The sequence below is a fragment of the Nuphar pumila genome, chromosome 6 (genome assembly GCF_984573655.1).
Source record: "Nuphar pumila chromosome 6, dmNupPumi1.hap1.1, whole genome shotgun sequence".
Classification (NCBI taxonomy): Eukaryota; Viridiplantae; Streptophyta; class Magnoliopsida; order Nymphaeales; family Nymphaeaceae; genus Nuphar; species Nuphar pumila.
In genome coordinates, this window is record NC_143254.1 from 120,328,250 (window position 1) to 120,347,513 (window position 19,264).

Sequence of the window (19,264 nt, forward strand, 5' to 3'; positions counted from 1 at the left end):
AAGATCGCGTCACTATGATACCATGTTAACAGGTGACGACGATAACACTGTGGAAAATAAAACATTGATAACCCGTTAGAGAAAGAGATCCGATTTTTCTTACTGTACTGGAAAAATGGAAAACAAATATGACGATCAGATCTCCTCCTTGAATGAAGGAACTTGAAAACCCTAATCTATTTCTGTTACAGCAGAGTTCATTTTATGAGTAAAAATAAATAGTATAACAAAAATTTGAGAAGTAAAAAGGTAAAATCTAACACAACTTCAGCGGGTGCCGCCAGATCAGACACAAGAGAGAGAGAGAGAGAGAGAGAGAGAGAGAGAGAGAGAGAGAGAGAGAGAGAACTCGGTTGGGTGGATGTTGCCAAATCAATTGAAGAGGAGGGGAGCGCTAGGCTCGGGTGGATGCCGCTGGATCATACACAGGGGAGGGCGAGCTCGGCTGGGTGGGTGCCACCATATTAGATGAAGAGGAGTGAGGTGGCTCGATTGTGTCGCCAGAACAGGCGAAAGGGGTGGGAGTTGCCAGATCAGACGAAAGAGGAGGACGGTGGGTCATCGCCGTTGACGGTGCTGCCGGAGGTGGCGGGTCATCGCCTGAGGGAAGATCATCACAAGAGGGGGGGGGGGGGGGGAAGGGAAGCATTCAAAGGGTAAAGGTGATCCGCTGTGGTTCATTTAACAGGTTTTGTAGGGAATCCTAGTAGGTTACCATTTCTCACTCTATATATATTTTAAATTTGTAAGCAAAATTTTAATTTATTGAGAGATGTTTTCAAGTTTTTTTTTTTAAATAAAGAAACACAATCCTTTATTTAGGTTATACAAATTTAAACAACTACAAATATTATTTTTCAGAAACATTTCATTTTTTTGTTAGTTTTATGAAAACATGAGAAAAGAAATTTCAATGACTTGAGAAAAAGGTGGGCATTATTATCATCTTTTAAGCATATGTCACTATGCATTGATTCTCCTGGAAAGTGGCAAAGGATACCATTAGTGGTGTCAACGGGGGCCGGATTTAGTTTGGACCCAAGTGGAACCCGATTTGGATAAGATTTTTGGGTACGTTATCGGGTTCAAACCCAAGTCTAATCAGGTCTACTATAAGAGAAACCATACCCGATTCCGATAAAAACTACATGAACCAGACCCGGTATAATAATATTTTGTACCATTTCCACATTTAAAAATTGTGGGTCTTAATCGAAACACTGATCAGATATAAAATTTAGCAAACTATATTTAGGTCCATGTATTAATCAGAGTTGGGACCCCGGTCTTCTTAATTGTCCGGGTCAGGTCCGAATATAAAATTTCACAAACTATACTTGGGTCCATGTATTAATCGGAGGGACTCGGGTCTTACTATGTTGATACCCCTAAATACCATGTTATAACTAACTAAAATGGATATATGAGAAAAAATTCCCTTTCCCGCCTATCATTGCCTCCATTCATATCATTTGATTTATGGGCCGTCACACACATAAAAACCCCGAAAGATACAATAAAACACATCGCCCGTATCTCCTCTCCTTTGCTTAACCCTCTCTCTCTCTCTCTCTCTCTCTCTCTCTCTCTCTCTGTATGTGTGTGTCTGCATGTCTTGGTAGACGATGGAACGAGACCATCATCCGAATGAGAGCAACCGATTCGCGAAGACCATCTGCATCATCTGCTTCGAAGGTCTCAACCCCATCATCGAAGACCTCCAATCCATCTCCGTTTGCGGCCATGTATTTCACGAACTCTGGTGCTCTCTCCACCCCCACCCTCCATTCAGTCGTTCGTTTATCCAGTTACCGAGTTTCTAATCCTCTGTTTCTCTACCCAAGCTTGCAGCAACAGCTCGAGTCCTGCCCTTCGGGGAAGAAGAACGCCTGCCCAGTATGCAAGCAGAAATTCTCTCAGAAGAACGTCAATCGCTTGTATTTCCAGTTGATTGGCGAACCCATATTCTCACCGGAGATATCTCCCCCTTCTGATGCTTACCAGGATAGTGTCGTGGTAGGATTAGATCGATTCATTTATACCCTCATTGCAAAATGCCATGTAACATCTTATTTTCTACGGTCTTTGATTGAAGGTGTTGCGAGGCGAGTTGGGGAAACTGGGGGAAAAGCTCGCCTCGGTGAGTCTGGCACTTGAGCAGCAACAGCAGCATCGGAGGGAGCTGATGGAAGAGGTACTCCTGTCCTTTTCTTTGTCCATAGAATGTGAATCTTGCTTCACGCCCGAGAATTCTTGAGTTTGGGTTTTGGGGGTTTCAGCAATGATCGGAAATGGGGAAATCGTGACCGGATTTCTTCTGTGCGAGTGTTTGTTATCATTCACTGATGTGAACAAATTTTTAAGCAACTAATTGTATTGTAGCTATCCATTGCCAATGATCGGGTAGTAAAAGAAGAGGCTACGAAGGTGGAAGCTCTAAGAGAGAATGCTGCACTTCAGCAGACGCTCAAAAAAAAGATGGAGGTGGTGATTTATGTTGTGTAAACGAGTATATTGCTGGATTATTTAGTAACTTAAAACAGAACATGCTACATTACGCAATCGAGTATAATCATTTTCAGTTATATGCAGCAGGAACTAGCACAGTTAAACGCTGAGCGTTCCAAATTACAGGAGAAGATTTTGACACTAGAGAAGGACCTTGCTGCACATAAATTGTAATGGAAATTCTTGTTTATGGAATAGGAATTGCATACCATGGATTTGCTTTGTTTACATTAGTGCGTCTTGTTTTTCTTATCAATACAGGGTGTCCAATTTGGATCTAGATGAATCAGAGATAACTAGGCTAGCATCCGTTGGCCATGCAAAGGATAGCGAGGATGTTATAGATACATTGAGAAAGTCTTTAATCCTCCGCAATTGGTAAGCTTTTGGTTACTTTTATTTGGCATTTTATAGGCAAGATAGAATCTTATTTCTGGTTATTTTCCTAGTATGATTTCCTCATTGATACCATGAGGTATTGTATCATCTTTGATGCTGTTAGATTGATGTGAGCAATGAGAGTTGATTTACTGAAACTACAAATTTCTGCAAAACTGCTCAGGTGATTTTTGATTGACTGGCCTTCAAATAAATCACAAATCGATTTTCTTGGCCATGATTCTCAGCTCTGGAGAATGAATCAATGTCAACACAAAGATGCTTTTATTCATTGTGATTTACATGCATTATTGAGTTGCTGAGAAATAAACAATATAGCCATTATTCATTCAAAATCTTGTGTTTGTGTTTGAAACTTTGAATGTTTGAGTTGCCTAAAGCTTGGAGACTAGACATTTCTAGAACCAGAGGTGCAGATATATTTAACCTACAATCCTGTATTAGGCCTTCAATCTATCCACCCAATTATCATTAACCAGCATTGATTAGCATATGGTATGTTTATAGGAGACCATGAGATATAAACAATGCAGGAGAAGCTGAATACTTAAAAAGTGACATCAGTATCAGGAGCATGCTTCTAAGCTCTAGTACTATGTTGTGCTGCGTATGTCCATCTCACAAAGATGCAAAGTTCTTAGAATGAATGGAGACCTTATTACCAAGAGAGACTTTTTTATACAATGGAAAAACAAGAAGATGATGATATCAATGAAGCATCATTCACAAGGCACACAAATCTATCTTACTTGGACACTCTTAGAAGTGCAACATATCTGTGTCTCTAAGCGTCCCCTCTTCTTGTGCTTGCTCATGTCTAGGATCACTAGGAAAGCAAGGCTAACCGTGCCCATGATGAAGAGGTTCACATCCAATTTTATAGATGCGATCCTCGTTCAAGGCCATTTTGGACACCGGATCCAATTGCAACTCAGTCCACACGATCTGTTGGTAGCACACTATCCCTCAGCTATCATCAACTCATGAGCTCAAGATGGGTGCTTTAACAACTCTAAATGGTCGCTACAAAGTTGGTGCTAAATGTTTAGTCGGCTCATGCGCACGATCTACCATTTGTGCTCCCAAGGGGCAATACAATAGGAAGAAGCCCTGCAAAGGGTGTTCTGAGCTGTTTGAATGCATGCCAAGGGGGAAGAGCGAAGGAGGGGAAGATGGGTGAGTTAGTCGGTTAGGTGAGAATGAAGGCTACATGAGTAGGGTGAGTGCTAAGGGATGAGCAGGGTGGGCACGTCAGCGATGGGGAGGTAGGCTAGAGAGGGAGAATGAGGGATGAGTGGTGTGTGTGTGTGTGTGTGTGTGTGTGAGAGAGAGAGAGAGAGAGAGAGAGAGAGAGAGAGAGAGAGAGAGAGAGAGAGAGAGAGAGAGAGAGAGAGAGAGAGAGAGATGCCCTTAGAGGGGGCCACCCTCCTATTCCATTCAAAATTTCAATCTACACTTTATATGAAGGTCTAAGACACTTTTATATGCCAATTAGACTTGGGCCCCAAGCAACCTCTTAGCTTAAAATTAGGCCTAAGCCAGACAAGCGGTACAACCTCTCAACAACCACTTGGGCCTGCAAGGTGCATGAATAACCCATGCACCTCATTTGAGATTCCCAAGTATCACTTGGGTTCCCAAGGTGCCTCTATAATTCCCCAATGCATATGCCCCCATAGTTGGCCCTTGGTGATCTAGATCGGGTTCCAAATGGACCTGCCCATTGTATTGGATCTGACCTATAATCCAAGTGTGGAATAGATCTTCTATTCGGTCCTAACTCAATACATAACGGATCTTGCCAAAGATCTAGACTCTAGTATAGCCCAATTTGCTTACACTAAACTGCTTTTAACAAGTAATGTCCCATGACCCCTTTTACTCAAAATGATCCATAAACCCCAATTAGCCGAACTGGGCTCCATGTTGGTGCATTTCACTATCAGGATTTGAGCTTGCTCTTACTCTATCATTCCCTACTCTAGGCAAACCACAATAATGCCAGTTATGTTCGACGCCAACATTGATACTGATGCTTGTTGATGCGGCTCGAGAATGACTATTTTCTAACTTCAATGTATTTAATACTTTTGGATATGTTGGGAGAAATGTGTCAAATGACTCAAATGTTGGAAACTCCATGGTGTGGTGTGAACACTTAAAAGATAAGCATGTGACATTTCAATATCAACTATATAGTGAATAAAAATGACATCTAACACCAAGTAGCCTTTTGAGATTTTTTTTTTAAAGCGCCTAACAAATTTTCATCTGAACTTCAAAGATTTTATAATTTTCTTATCTCTCATTTTTATTTATTATACAACGAATTTTCACTTAGCACTTTTTTTATAAATCTGACTATGTAGATGTGTTCGACATGGTGAATTTGCTAGGAATCAATTGTTGGATTGTGTATTTTCAATGTAAAAAGACAAATTTTTGATGCTTGGATATTTATGAAGATTATGAGCTATTGATTTTAAAGCCTTGAAAATCTTGTTTATGTATCATAGTCGAATGATTCAAGAGTTGGTCTTTATAAAACCAAGCATGTAGATCACATATGTACAATTAGATTTAAGAGAAAAGAACAAAAAATCCATGAAAATTGTGGTTCGCACGGTAGTTCTCATATTCTAGTGACTCGTATAGATATATATTATATGCTATAACTGATTGTACCTATAATCGACTTAGCGTAATTTTTTTTGGGTAAATCTAACCCAAGGTTGTCAATTAGGAAGCAGAAGTAGAAAATGATACAAGAAGCATAAGCTATGTCACATGGGTGCGGGTGCGGGCGCGGGTGCGGGGATTCGGCACTTCCAAAAAACCCGGGTGCGGGGGTGCGGCAGGGGCAAAAATGTCAATATATATATATATATATATATATATATATATATATATATATATATATATATATATATATATATATATATATATATATATATATATATATATATAGGGGGTGCGGCTCAATTTTTTTTTAAAAAAGCAGCTCTGTCAGCTGGCTGACAGACGGCTGCTTTTAAAAAAAAATCGAGCAGCTGACAACAGCTACTGTCAGCCAGCTGACAGCAGCTACTGTCAGCCAGCTGACAGAGCTGCTTTTTAAAAAAAAAATCGAGCAACTAACAGTTGCTGCTGTCATCCAGCTGACAAAGCTGCTTTTTTAAAAAAAAATCGAGCAGCTGACAGCTGCTGTCAATAGATTTTTTTTTTTAAAAAAATTCGCAGCATAGGGCAAATTTTTTTTAAAAAAAAATCCAAAAAAAATGGACCTAAATGATCTTGGGTGCGATCAACGCACCCAGGATCGGGTTGACCGCACCCGGTGCCGCACCCGCACCCGCGTCGAGTCGCGTCGACGTGGGTGCAGCACCCTGCTAGCCGAATCCCTGTGACATAGAGCATAAGTAAGAAGTGAAACATTTTAAAATTTATAGGAAGCGAGAAGTGATGAATTGATTTGAAAGCGAAACAAGAATCTTAAAAGAAGTGATATGATAATCAAATGGGATGCAAAACGGAAATTGAATGCGAAGCAAATGAAAAAAAATGATTATTCTTAAATTTCATGTTTTTTTATTATTGTAAGAATTAAATTTTCTCAAAATTTAAAAATGATGGTTATGAATTAAGAGCAAATACATGGGAAATGAGTGGGAAGCAGGAGAGGAATTACATGGAAAATGTGAAAAGAAGTATGAGAGAAGTTCAAAGGAAACATGCATGAAGCATGTCAGGAGTATAAGAGAAATGTGGGAGAAACAAGATTCCCATCAAGTTTGGGAAGCGAGAAATATTGCACGTGAGAAGTGAGCTTCTGGGAAGCATGCTTTTCACCTATCTAAGAAGCTTCTAGTAACTCTGATCTAACCTCATAGATGTGATCTACACGCTCCATTTAGTAGGAACAAACTTTTGGATCGCTGGAATCCGTGTGTATAGGTTTTTTTACCAATGCAAAAACATGATCTAGGGATTGATTCACACTAACATTATGAAATTCAGAACTCCAGGGGGATGATCCTATGTAGTCAAAACGACTTGCATTATGAGATTCTGACTAGATTGTAGTTACAATAGATTGTAGCATTATATATATACACATCTCTTGATGTCATAAATATGAGGTCACTTGGGCCTTTAGTTGAGAATTGGTGGCCTTTATTTTCTTTTTCTTGTTTCTCTCTCTCTCTCTCTGATAATGAAATGAAAGGGCATAGCCTTCTTTCTTAGTTATGCATGTTTGTGTGTCTAATTTTTTAAAGCTCTACATGTGTGGCATTTAGTACTCATGTCCCACATTGACACTCCTATCAGCGTACAAGTAACATAACTCACAATGGTATAAAAGAAGAAAAATGATTTTCCATTCTTGGATTTTCTTTGTAGATGAGAGAGATAGAGTGTTAATATATATGGATCTCACATATATGTGTGTGTTTACATATATATACATCATTTATTTATGATATATATCTCTATCTATCTATCTATCTATATATGTATAATTTTTAGGTATTTCCTTTTGTAATGCCCACTAGAGGCAATTTAGTCTTTTTGTTAACATGTAAATAGGCATGTCCACTAGGGATATTTTTGTAATCCTTTATTTTTGTTTTTCTGATTTTTTATTTATTAGTTTAAAGGGTAATAAAGGGGTCTCCCAAAAGAGCTGTTGGGACCCTCCCCAACGTCTCTTTTGGGAGCTCCCTTTGGTCCTAAAACTGTATAAATAGTGGACTTCTCCCTTACTTTTCTCTACGCTTGTTCAAGCATTTTATTAATAAATCTGCTTTTATTTTAAGTTCTCTTTCTCTTCTCCTTTGGAAGTGCATTTGGTGTTTTCCCTTTGTGGCATATTGTATCTTGTCCATTAGAGACAACTTGCTTATGTGTTTGTGCCTTCTTTTAGTCACTTTGTGACATTATTCTTGGCACTTGTATTTCATTACATGGTATCAGAGCCCCTAGGTGTTTGAACACTCTTGAGACTTCTTTCTTTTATATTTGAGAGTGTCTAAGCTTCATACTCTTTTTCTTCTTTAATTCTTCTACAATGGCTAACAAAGATGCAAAGATTGACCTCTCATTCAAATTGAATGAGACCAACTATAGAATATGGGTGACTCTTATAGAAAACAAGCTCAAAGGCAAGAAACTTTGGGGATATGTATGAGGCACCGCTCCGGAACCACAACTAAAGCTCACCAAGAATGAAGAAAATGAAGAAAAAACTTTGGATGATGAATAAAAAGCCAAAGATATTGAAGAATACCAATCCAAAGTTGAAGATTGAGAAAGTGAGCATGCCAAAATATTGTCATGGTTTATGAATAATGTGGAGCTCAAATTTTGTGCTAATCTAGCCAAATTTAAGAAAGCAAATAATGTATGGTTCTTCATGAAAGGTATACTCAAAATGACCTTGTTAGGCATTTTTTTTTACAAGAAAAAGTAAGAGGAACCATGCAAGGGGATATAAGAGGAACCAAGAAAGGGGATATGAGCATTAGAGACTATTATAGTATTTTATCTCCTCTATGGGATGAGCTTGCTCTCCTTGAACCACAATAGGAAAGAAATGCTATTGTCATGAAGCAAGAGCAAATGGAGTGAGAAAGATTTTTCCAATTCATTCATAGGCTTCGACCTAAATTTGAATAATTAAGAGGATCCCTTCTTCATAGGACGTCTACTCCTCTTAGTGAAGTTTTTGTCGATCTATGCCAAGAAGAAACTCGCTTGGCTTTTAAAAAAAGACATTGATGAAATCCATGTGGTATCTAAACCGGGAAATAACATGAGGACATATACCCCCCCCCCCTCCCAACCACCCACTTTTGGAAAAATAACTATGGTGGAGAAAGAAAAATTGTTTGTCACCATTGTAATGAGCTGGGACATCTTAGACCCAATTGTCCTAAGCTTAAAAAGAAGGTGGCTTCCGTTGGATATAGTCCAAACAATTCAAGTGAAGAATAAAAAAGAGATGGAGACATAAAAGACTCCATTACTCAACTTACGAAAATTCTCAAATAATTTATGAGAAACAACTATTTCACCTCTGGTGCTACCATCTGGTGTCTCCTTTCATGTGACTCCAAATGCATCTCTTTTATCCAAACCAAGTCTTAACTCTTTTAAATCATTTGTTTTCATGTTCGATGGAATATCTTTAATTGTTAAATGAATCAAAAACCTTAAGAAGCTTTTAAGTAAAGACAAAGAATTTTATGTTCCAAAAATTAGAATTATTCCAATCTTTTTTCCGTTTATCAAATAACTGATTTTGAATGTAGCGTCTTTTTTTCACCTACCAATTGCTATGTGTAGGATCTCTGGTTCGGGATGCAGATTGAGCAAGGCTATAGAAGAGAAGACCTATATTATATGATTTTTTTGTCATTACCATCCAAATCATTTTGTAATCATGTCCAATCTAAAGATGTTGTCACTTGGCACAAAAAGCTTGGTCATCCTAGTGTTGCTAAGTTATATCTTTTTTTTTTTTGAAAAAAAAATTGTAATGAAAAAGAAAATTACATGCAATGATTGCATTATTGGAAAAATGCATTTTCTTCCTTATCAACATAGCAACTTTATTTTTAAGAGACCATATGAATTAGTTCCTTCGGATGTATGGTGATCGACACCCGTTATGTCTAAAAGAGGATATTTATATTGTTTTTATTTGATGATTTCACTAGATACACTTGAGTTTATTTTATTAAGAATAAATTTGATGTTTTTTTTTTCATTTTTGAAGAATTTCGTATCCTTATTCAAAATCAATTTCAAAATAATGTAACAATTTTTAGATATGATTCCGGAGGGGAATACATGCCAAATGAATTTCAAAATTATCTTAAACAAAATGACATTATTCATCAAGGATCTTGTCCTAAAACTCCTCAACAAAATGGACTTGTTGAAAGAAAACATGGGCATCTTATCAAAACAACAAGAACTCTTCTTATTTCTAAAAATGTTTCAAAGAATTTTTGGGCCGTAGCCATTCTTTCTGCAATTTATCTCATAAATAAGATGCCATCCTCAACTTTAAATAATGTTTCTCCCTTTGAAAATTTGTTCAAAATATATCCGGATTTCAAAAGATTAAGAATTTTTTGTTGTAAATGCTTTGTTCTTTTTCAATGACAAGATAAACTTTCACCAAAAACTCTTGAATGTGCTTTTATTGGCTATGGTGAAAATCAAAGGGATATAGGTGTTATGATGTTAAAAATAACAAACTTTATATTTCAAGAAATATGATTTTTCTTGAAGAACGAAGTAGATTTGAACCATAAAAACCCAAGGAAGATATTGACTATTCTTTTCTCTTTGACTTACTTAGAAATGAGTCTAAAGATACTATTTGCGATAATGTTTGTGATGACAATTCTCATCAAAATGATGATTCTCTCAATGAAAATCTCAATGATATCCATGCGTATATTCAGCGAGAGGGAAATGAGCATCAAAATGCTTTTGACATATATTCACAAAACATTCCTTTAGAGGACCGAGTAAAAGAATTCCTACCTACGTGATCTTCTAGGAGTATTAGACCTCCTCAAAAATTTGTGTCATATGATTCATTTTTCCCAAATTATAGTACGTGTCTAATGATGATCCATTCCTATCATGAGCCTTTCAACTTTAACGAAGTTAAGCAACATCCACATTGGATTGATGCTATAAAAAATGAATTAGATTCACTCGATAAAGCTAACACTTGGAGAATTGTAAGTAGCCCTTTAGGAAAAAGGGCTATTGGGTGCAGTAGGTTTATAAAGTCAAAACTAAAAGTGATGGGTCATTAGAAAGATATAAAGCTAGGTTAGTTGCTAAAGGGTATGTACAAGAACATGAAATTGATTACGAGGAAACCTTTGCTCGGGTTGCTAGAATGACTAGTGATAAAACTTTAATAGCTTTAGTATCTATTAAATAATGGCCTATTTATCAATTAGACGTCAAAAATACCTTTTTAAATGAGGACCTTTGTGAAGAAGTCTATATGGATATTTCGTCGTATTTTGAGATTGAGAAGAAAAAAAATTCTTAAACTTAATAAAGTTCTTTATGGTCTTAAACAAGCTCTAAAGGTTGTAACGAGATATTGCGGAAATATAAAGAGTGCATACAAGCACTTACAACAATGAATAAAAAAGACAATATCACAAGTTCACAAAGGGACAATACAAGCACAAGCCTTTAAGAAGGCAACAATATACAAAGCCTCTTATTGAGAAGAGAGAAAGCTCTCAAGAATGAAAATACACAAGAGGTTCACCCCTATTTATACAAGAGGGAGAGGAGGAAAAAGGAGGGCCAAGGGGCCTCAAAAGGAGAGCCAAAAGGGGGCTCCCATAGAGTCGTTGGGAGCCCCCAACGGTCACATTTGTGACCGTTGGGGGCTCCAACGACTCTATGGTTGGAGCCCCTTTTAGTCCTCAAAAAATACAAAAAAGAATTCGAAAAAATAAAAAAAGAAAATTACATTTTATGAAATTCGAAAATAGTTGTTTTCTAAAACAATTATGTGAAATTACAAAAATACCCCTATCGGGTATTGATGTAATATACAATATATATATATATATATATTAGATACATTTTAACACCCCCCCTCAAACTTTACGGGGAAATGACGGAAAGTTTGCCAAGAAGAAACATGAAGCGAGAAGCCGGAAGAGCTTTAGTGAAGAAGTCCGCTAACTGATATTCTGAAGTGACATATGGCAGAGCAATAGTTCCTCGTAAGAATTCGTCAGGAACATAGTGGCAATCCATTTCGATATGTTTTGTACGTTCATGAAAAGTATGATTGCTCGCAATATAGATGACACTCTTGTTGTCGCAACATAGCTTTGAGGCTTCAGTAATATCAACTCCCATATCTTTAAGCAAACTGCGAAGCCATACAAGTTCCGTTGTCGTGGTTGCCATAGCCCGATACTCAGCTTCAGTGGATGATAGTGAAACTTTCTGCTGCTTCTTGCATCGCCAGACAATCAAAGAGTCCCCTAAAAAGACACAAAAACCAGTAGTTGAGACTCGATCATTGGGATTACCTCCCCAATCCGCATCAGTATAAGCAAGAAGATTTAAGGAAGAAGAGGAGGATAGAAATAGCCCTTTATTGATAGTATTCCGAATGTATCGGATGATTCGGAGAACAACACTCATATGCACAGTTGTAGGAGCATGCTGAAATTGGCTAACTGAGTGAACCGCATGAGTGATATCTGGTCTGGTGATGGTTAAATAGGTAAGAGATCCAATGAGTTGTCTGTAATGGGTGGGATCTTCCAGAAGAACCCCATCCTCCAACCGCAATTTGGCATTAATAACCTCGGGAGTCTCTACTTTCTTATCATCAGAAATCCCAGACTTAGAACATATATCTGCAGCAAGCTTCATTTGTGACAAAATATATCCTCTAGGGGAATATGCAACCTCAATGCCAAGAAAATATCTGAGAAAACCTAAGTCAGACATATCAAAATTATCTTTTAACATATTTTTAACATTGATAATACTACTTTGATCATTCCCAGTGATAATCATATCATCAACATAAAGCAACAAAATTACGATACTAGAACCTGCATGTTTAACAAAAAGAGCAGTGTCAGTATAACAAGAGTGAAATCCTAACTTTATCATGATATCACTGAAACGATCATACAAAGCCTTAGGGGCTTGTTTAAGACCATACAAGACCTTCAAAAGCCGAAGTGTTTGACCTTGCTTAATATTTATTCTGGGTGGCGGATCCATATAAACTTCTTCACTTAAACTTCCATTTAAAAAGGCATTTTTTACGTCAAGTTGATAAATAGGCCATTTTTTGGTTGATGCGACAGCTATTAAGGTCCTGACACTAGTCATTCGAGCTACGAGAGTGAATGTTTCTTCGTAATCAATGCCATATTCTTGAGAGTATCCCTTAGCAACTAATCTAGCTTTATATCGTTCTAAAAAGCCATCGCTTTTAGTTTTAACTTTGAAGACCCAGCAACAACCAATAGGTTTTTTGTGTGAGGGTAGATTAACTATTTCCCAAGTATTGGCCTTTTTTAAAGCATTTAGTTCAACTTGCATTGCTTCAACCCAATGAGGTATGGATTTAGCTTGATTATAGTGGGCCGGTTCAAAATAAGAATGAAGGGTTATTAGACATGCTCTATAGTTGGGAGTTAAGGAATCATAGGATACAAACCTATTTGGGGGTATTGATATTCTAGAAGAATGCCTAACTTGTGGTTCCTCAGTGGATTTAGAAATTTGAGAGTATTTTTCGAGGGCACTAATAGAATTTTCTTGATTTCTTCTTGAGTAAACATTTATATTGGTATCACTATCATGAACATTTATATTTGAATTACTATCATTTGCGAGTGTTATGTCAAGAAGGGGATACCTCACGAGTATCGTCTATGTTTTCAAGAAAATTTTCTTGTATGTCATCAATAAGATCATATAAGAATACATAATCAATTTCATTTGTTTCCTCTATTTTATCAAAACCATTTTCTTCTTCTAGAAATGTTACATCTTTTGAAATATATAGTTTATCATTCTTAAAATCATAACATCTATACCCTTTTTTATTTTCACCATATCCCCAAAAAACACATTCAATAGCTTTTGGAGATAACTTATCCCTTTTATGTAGTAGGACAAAACATTTGCAACAAAAAATACAAAGACGATTGAAATCAGGTGAAAATTTAAAGAGTTTTTCATAGGGAGAAGCATTTTTTAACTTAAAAGAGGGCATTCTATTGATTAGATAGGTTGAGGTTAGAACAACTTCGGCCCAAAACTTCTTTGGAATATTCCTAGAAACAAGTAATGTTCTAGCGGTTTCTATAATGTGCCTATGTTTTCTTTCCGCTAGGCCATTTTGTTGAGGAGTCCTAGGACATGACTTTTGATGGCAAATGTCATTTTGGGTTAAATAGCTTTGGAATTCGTAAGATAAGTATTCGCCACCAGAATCGGATCTTAAAATAGATATGTTACTTTGAAATTGATTTTGAACCTTTTTATGAAAGTCTTTAAAGAAAGTAAATACTTCTGACTTATGACTAAGGAAATAAACCCAAACATACCGAGTAAAGTCATCAATAAACGTAACATAATATGAATAGCCCCCTTTAGACATAACTGGAGAAGGCCCCCAAACATCCGAATGCACCAATTCAAAAGGCCTTGATGAGAGAAAAGTTCTAGTTGGAAATAGAATAGACTTCATTTTTCCAAAAATGCAATCTTTGCAATTAATTTTTTTTTCCTTACAAAATTTGTTTCCAAAAGGAAAGAGATCCATTTTGGAATAACTTGGATGACCAAGTCTTTTATGCCAAGTTTCCATATTTTTTTCTTGGACATAAGAACAAAAAAAGTTTGTAGGGAGATCAAGATGGTCCATATAATAGATGTCTCCCTTTCTATGGCCTTGCCCAATCCGCTTTCCGGACCGGAGATCCTGCACAAAGCAACCATTAGATGAGAAAGATATTTCACATCCATGGTCGGAAATTTGAGAAACCGAAAATAGGTTTAAATTTAGTTTGGGAACAACTCTTACTTTTGGAACACAAAAATTTTGTGAATCTTTAAAAGAGCCAATACTTGAAATTTTCAAAAAAGTTCCATCGGCCGTAGAGACACAAGAGTCCCTTGAATTGGTGCAAACATCACTAAGTGCATTTTCATGAGGGGTCATATGAAAAGAAGCTCCAAGGTCAAGGATCCAAGAATACGTACCGGGTGATGATGATGAAGCAATAGCCGCACCCGATGTGGAGGAAGAAACTTTTAGCATTTGTTGGAGAGTCATAGATATTTGTCCAAGAGTTTCTTTAATGTCATTGTTCTTGCCTTCATCTTCCTTGGTGGTGCTTTCTTCAAGAGAGGCCACTTTAGGCTTGAAGGTTCCAATAAGCTTTGGACAAGCGGGTCTAATGTGACTCGGCTCATTGCAATAATGACAAACAATCATTTTTCTTCCTCCATTGTAGTTTCCTTGTTTCCCAAAATGAGGAGGCTTATAGGTTCTAACATTGTTACCCGGTTTTGATACGGCAAGGACTTCATCAACATGCTTACTCATGCCAAGCCTTGTCTCATCTTGAGTGATTTCGGCAATAACATCCTCAATAGGAGGAAAAATAGATCTATGGAGAAGTGAAGATCTCACTTGCTCAAATTCGGGACGTAGCCCAAAAAGAAATTGAAACAATCGCTCTTGTTCCATTTGTTTTTGCCTTAAATCAATATTTTCCATAGAAACCCATTTTGGCTCCAAGAGAGCCAATTCATCCCATAGTGGGTTTAGGGCACTATAATAGTCTTGAATGCTAGAATCACCTTGCTTGGTGGTTCTAATCTTTTCTTGCAAGAAGTATGCTCTTGCAAGATCCTTTTGGGTATATATACCCCTCATAAAGGACCAAACCTCATTGGCTCTACGAAATTTAGCTATATTAGCACATACCTTAAGCTACACATTGTTCATAAACCACGCAAGGATTTTTGCGTGATTGCTTTCCCAATCTTCCACTTCCTTTTGATGACTTTCAATGGCCTTGAGGCGAGCATCTCCCTCAAGAGCCTTTTCTTGACCTTCTTCCATCTTCGTGAGCATAAGCTTTGGTTCCGGAACGGTCCCCATGACAAAACCCCAAAGCTTCTTTCCTTTGAGATTATTTTTCATTGCCGATGCCCACATCATATAATTCTTTCCATTGAGCTTGAAAGATAGGTCAATCTTTGTCTCCATGATGTTGCCAAGAAGTGAGAAGATGTCCACTAAATATGAGATACACGAACCACACCTTTCCTTCAAGAATCGAGTGGCTTTGATACCATGTAACGAGATATTGCGGAAATATAAAGAGTGCATACAAGCACTTACAACAATGAATAAAAAAGACAATATCACAAGTCCACAGAGGGACAATACAAGCATAAGCCTTTAAGAAGACAACAATATACAAAGCCTCTTATTGAGAAGAGAGAAAGCTCTCAAGAATGAAAATACACAAGGGGTTCACCCCTATTTATACAAGAGGGAGAGGAGGAAAAAGGAGGGCCAAGGGGCCTCAAAAGGAGAGCCAAAAGGGGGCTCCCATAGAGTCGTTGGGAGCCCCCAACGGTCACATTTGTGACCGTTGGGGGCTCCAACAACTCTATGGTTGGAGCCCCTTTTAGTCCTCAAAAAATACAAAAAAGAATTCGAAAAAATAAAAAAGAAAATTACATTTTATGAAATTCGAAAATAGTTGTTTTCTAAAACAACCATGTGAAATTACAAAAATACCCCTATCGGGTATTGATGTAATATACAGTATATATATATATATATATATATATATATATATATATATATATATATATATATATATATATATATATATTAGATACATTTTAACAAAGGCTTGGTATGATCGTTATAGTAAAGTTGTTCTTGATAGTGGATTTACTTTTTGTTATACTATATTGTTCTTTTTGTTAAGAATGCATGGAATCACATAACTATTTTATTATTATATGTTGATGATATGATCATCTTTGAGAATTTTCAAAGGGGCATTGAGTTTATTAAAAATGTTCTTAAAAATAATTTTAATATGTTTGACCTTGGATTTCTAAGGTATTTTTTAGGGATTGAAGTTGCATATTCTCCTCGGAGATATGTTCTTTCGCAGATAAAGCTTGCATAAGATATTATTGCCAAATTTGTTTTAACTGACGAGAATAAAGTGAAGACTCCAAAAGTAATCAATGTTAAGATGAGAGTCGACGATGAAACTCTTTTAGAAGATCTCACTCCTTATCATCAATTGATTGAGTCACTTACGTATTTGTCTATTATCAGGCCAAATATTGCTCATGTCGTTCACAGCGCAAGTCAATTCCAAAATGCTCTCGCTACTATTCACATAGTTGTTATCATGCGAATTATTGGATATTTGAAGGAAACAATAACAAAAGAGTTATTCTTATCAGCTTCTTCGTCTCTTAATTTAATTGCTTATATTGACTTTGATTTAAGTGGTAACCCCAATGATCGTATTTCTACCATAGGTTATTGCGTTTTTTTAGAGAATCATTAATTTCTTGGAGATGTAAGAAACAACAAAATGTGTCATTGTCGTACACGAAAGTTGAGTATAGGACAATGACTACAACTACAACTGAACTTGTCTGGTTGCGAAGTTTGCTTAAAGATATGAGAGTCATCATCTTTATTTTTTCGAAGTTGTGTTGCGACAACAAAAGTGTTATCTACATTGTTAGCAATCACACTTTACATGAACAAACAAAGCACATCGAGATGGACTATCATTATGTGCGAGATGAATTTTTATGAGGCACCATTCAACTGCCATATGTCACTTCAGAATATCAGCTCGCAAACTTTTTTACCAAAGCTTTGCCATCCCCCCGTTTATACTTTCTCCTAAGCAAACTCTCGATGATCTCACCATCGTTTTGAGGGAGGGTGCTAAAATATATATGGATCTCTCTCACACACTTTTTATGTATTTCCTTTTGTAATGCCCACTAGGGGCAATTTAGTCTTTTTGTTAACATGTAAATAGGCATGTCCACTATGGATATTTTTGTAATCTTTTTTTTTTTTTATTTTTTATTTATTAGTTAAGGGGTAATAAAGGGGCTTCCCAAAAGAGCTGTTGGGACCCTCCTTTTTGTGACCCTTGGGGAGCTCCCAACGTCTCTTTTGGGAGCTCCCTTTGGTCCCCAAAAGTGTGTATAAATACGGGACTTCTCCCCTACTTTTCTCTATGTGTGTTCAAGCATTTTATTATTAAATCTGTTTTTATTTTATGCTCTCTCTCTCTCTCTCTCTTCTCCTTTGTGAGTATGTTTGCCCTTTGTGGCATATGTATCTTGTCCATTAGAGACAACTTGCTTGTGTTTGTGCCTTCTTTTAATCACTTTGTGACAAGGGAAATAAGGATAGTTTAGTACTCCAGGTGAGATTCATCATGCCCAACACTTTTGATGACCTTATTTTTATCTGTGTTAGGAGAATGTTTTCTTTCTCTATATTCCAATTCCAAAGCATAAAAGATTGGTTCATTAAGTCTATTTTACTGGAAGTGTACGGCTATCCAACATTTTATCTGTCCTTGCCTTTAATATTATGCAAGTACTCATATACACACACACACACACAGACAGACACTCTCAAAGGTTTGAGAAGTTGTTAATCTGGCATGTGTTAATGTGTCCAAATATTGTTTCATTTGTGTTTACACAGGAGTTACAAAGAGCTAATGACCCAATGTGACCTTCTAGGAAGAGAAGAGCAAAGTTCTCAAAAGAAGCTTGCCAAGGCTGTGAAAAAGATGGAAAAATTGAAAGTAAGATGTCTCTTTGACCACTTAATTTGTTTATGCTCTCTACCATCCTCTCCTTCCCTTGAAGATCTTCATGTGTCATGAACTGTATCAGGGAAGATTGAAGGAACTGGAGGGAGCTGTTGAAGATAAGGATAATGAAATCTCGAGGAACTTGAAGGAGCCTAAGAGAGTTTGTGTGAAAGAGGCTGATGAATATGCTGTCAAACTTTGCTTTAATAACTTAAACAACTGCAAGACAAAAGTGAAAAAGGATTCTGTTGATGTTATTCCAGACTCATGCTCCCCTCATTTTTTGCCAAATCATTCATCAGCCAATGCTAATGGTGATCTTTCCAAAGAACAAAAAGCTTCCAATCTGAAAACTTTGAAAAGGGAGATAATTGATGTTGACATGGAAGAAGTTAAAATTCCAACTAAAATGGATACTGATGGCCATTCTCCAGTCAGGCATGAAAAACCAAGAACTGATTTAAAAAACCAGATGCAGCTGTACTCCAAGAATCCTGAACAATTGGCAGCAGTTAAACGAACTGCTCCTCACATGGGCACGCTAGAGGAGATTATTGAGGACAGAAAACCTATTCTGGTTGAGCCATTGGATTTAAGTCGTACAGATTATCAAAAACATAGTAAATCCAATAGTGTATTGATTACTTTGGATGATGATTTCGTCCCGACTGGGAGGGACAAATCAACAGCTCATTGTAATTCTATTGCAAGCCCAGGTGATTCTTTAGGATCAAAATTATCCATTCTAACAATAATATGAATTCTGTTCTATTAGGAAAAGGTATAGTATTGATGTCTGTCTTTTACAAACATTCACCATAACCTTTCAATTTACAGGAGCAATTAGAAACTTGTTCTGTTACTCTTTATTTACAGGTGAGCATTGTTATCCTGGTGGGCTTTGTGGATCTGAAGTAGTAAGCAGA

At 36.8% G+C, this 19,264-nt stretch overlaps 1 protein-coding gene across 1 annotated transcript; it reads left to right on the top strand.

The window, feature by feature from the left end:
• The first annotated feature begins 1,743 nt into the window (after window positions 1-1,743).
• Window positions 1,744-19,256, top strand: LOC149835947 (uncharacterized). Its single transcript, XM_090009680.1, has 9 exons — window positions 1,744-2,016; window positions 2,096-2,194; window positions 2,383-2,484; window positions 2,596-2,678; window positions 2,770-2,886; window positions 18,227-18,329; window positions 18,421-18,915; window positions 19,114-19,119; window positions 19,215-19,256. The coding sequence occupies exons 1-9, from the start codon at window positions 1,744-1,746 to the stop codon at window positions 19,254-19,256; spliced, it is 1,320 nt and encodes a 439-aa protein (XP_089865806.1).
• Window positions 19,257-19,264: the final 8 nt, after the last annotated feature.

What these genes read in the sequence shown, in the direction of transcription:
- LOC149835947 (XM_090009680.1), top strand. Translation starts at nt 1,744, where the DNA reads ATGTATTTCACGAACTCTGGTGCTCTCTCCACCCCCACCCTCCATTCA. An exon ending in CTTACCAGGATAGTGTCGTG is followed by an intron (nt 2,017 to 2,095) that starts GTAGGATTAGAT and finishes CTTTGATTGAAG; the next exon opens with GTGTTGCGAGGCGAGTTGGG. An exon ending in GACCTTGCTGCACATAAATT is followed by an intron (nt 2,679 to 2,769) that starts GTAATGGAAATT and finishes TTATCAATACAG; the next exon opens with GGTGTCCAATTTGGATCTAG.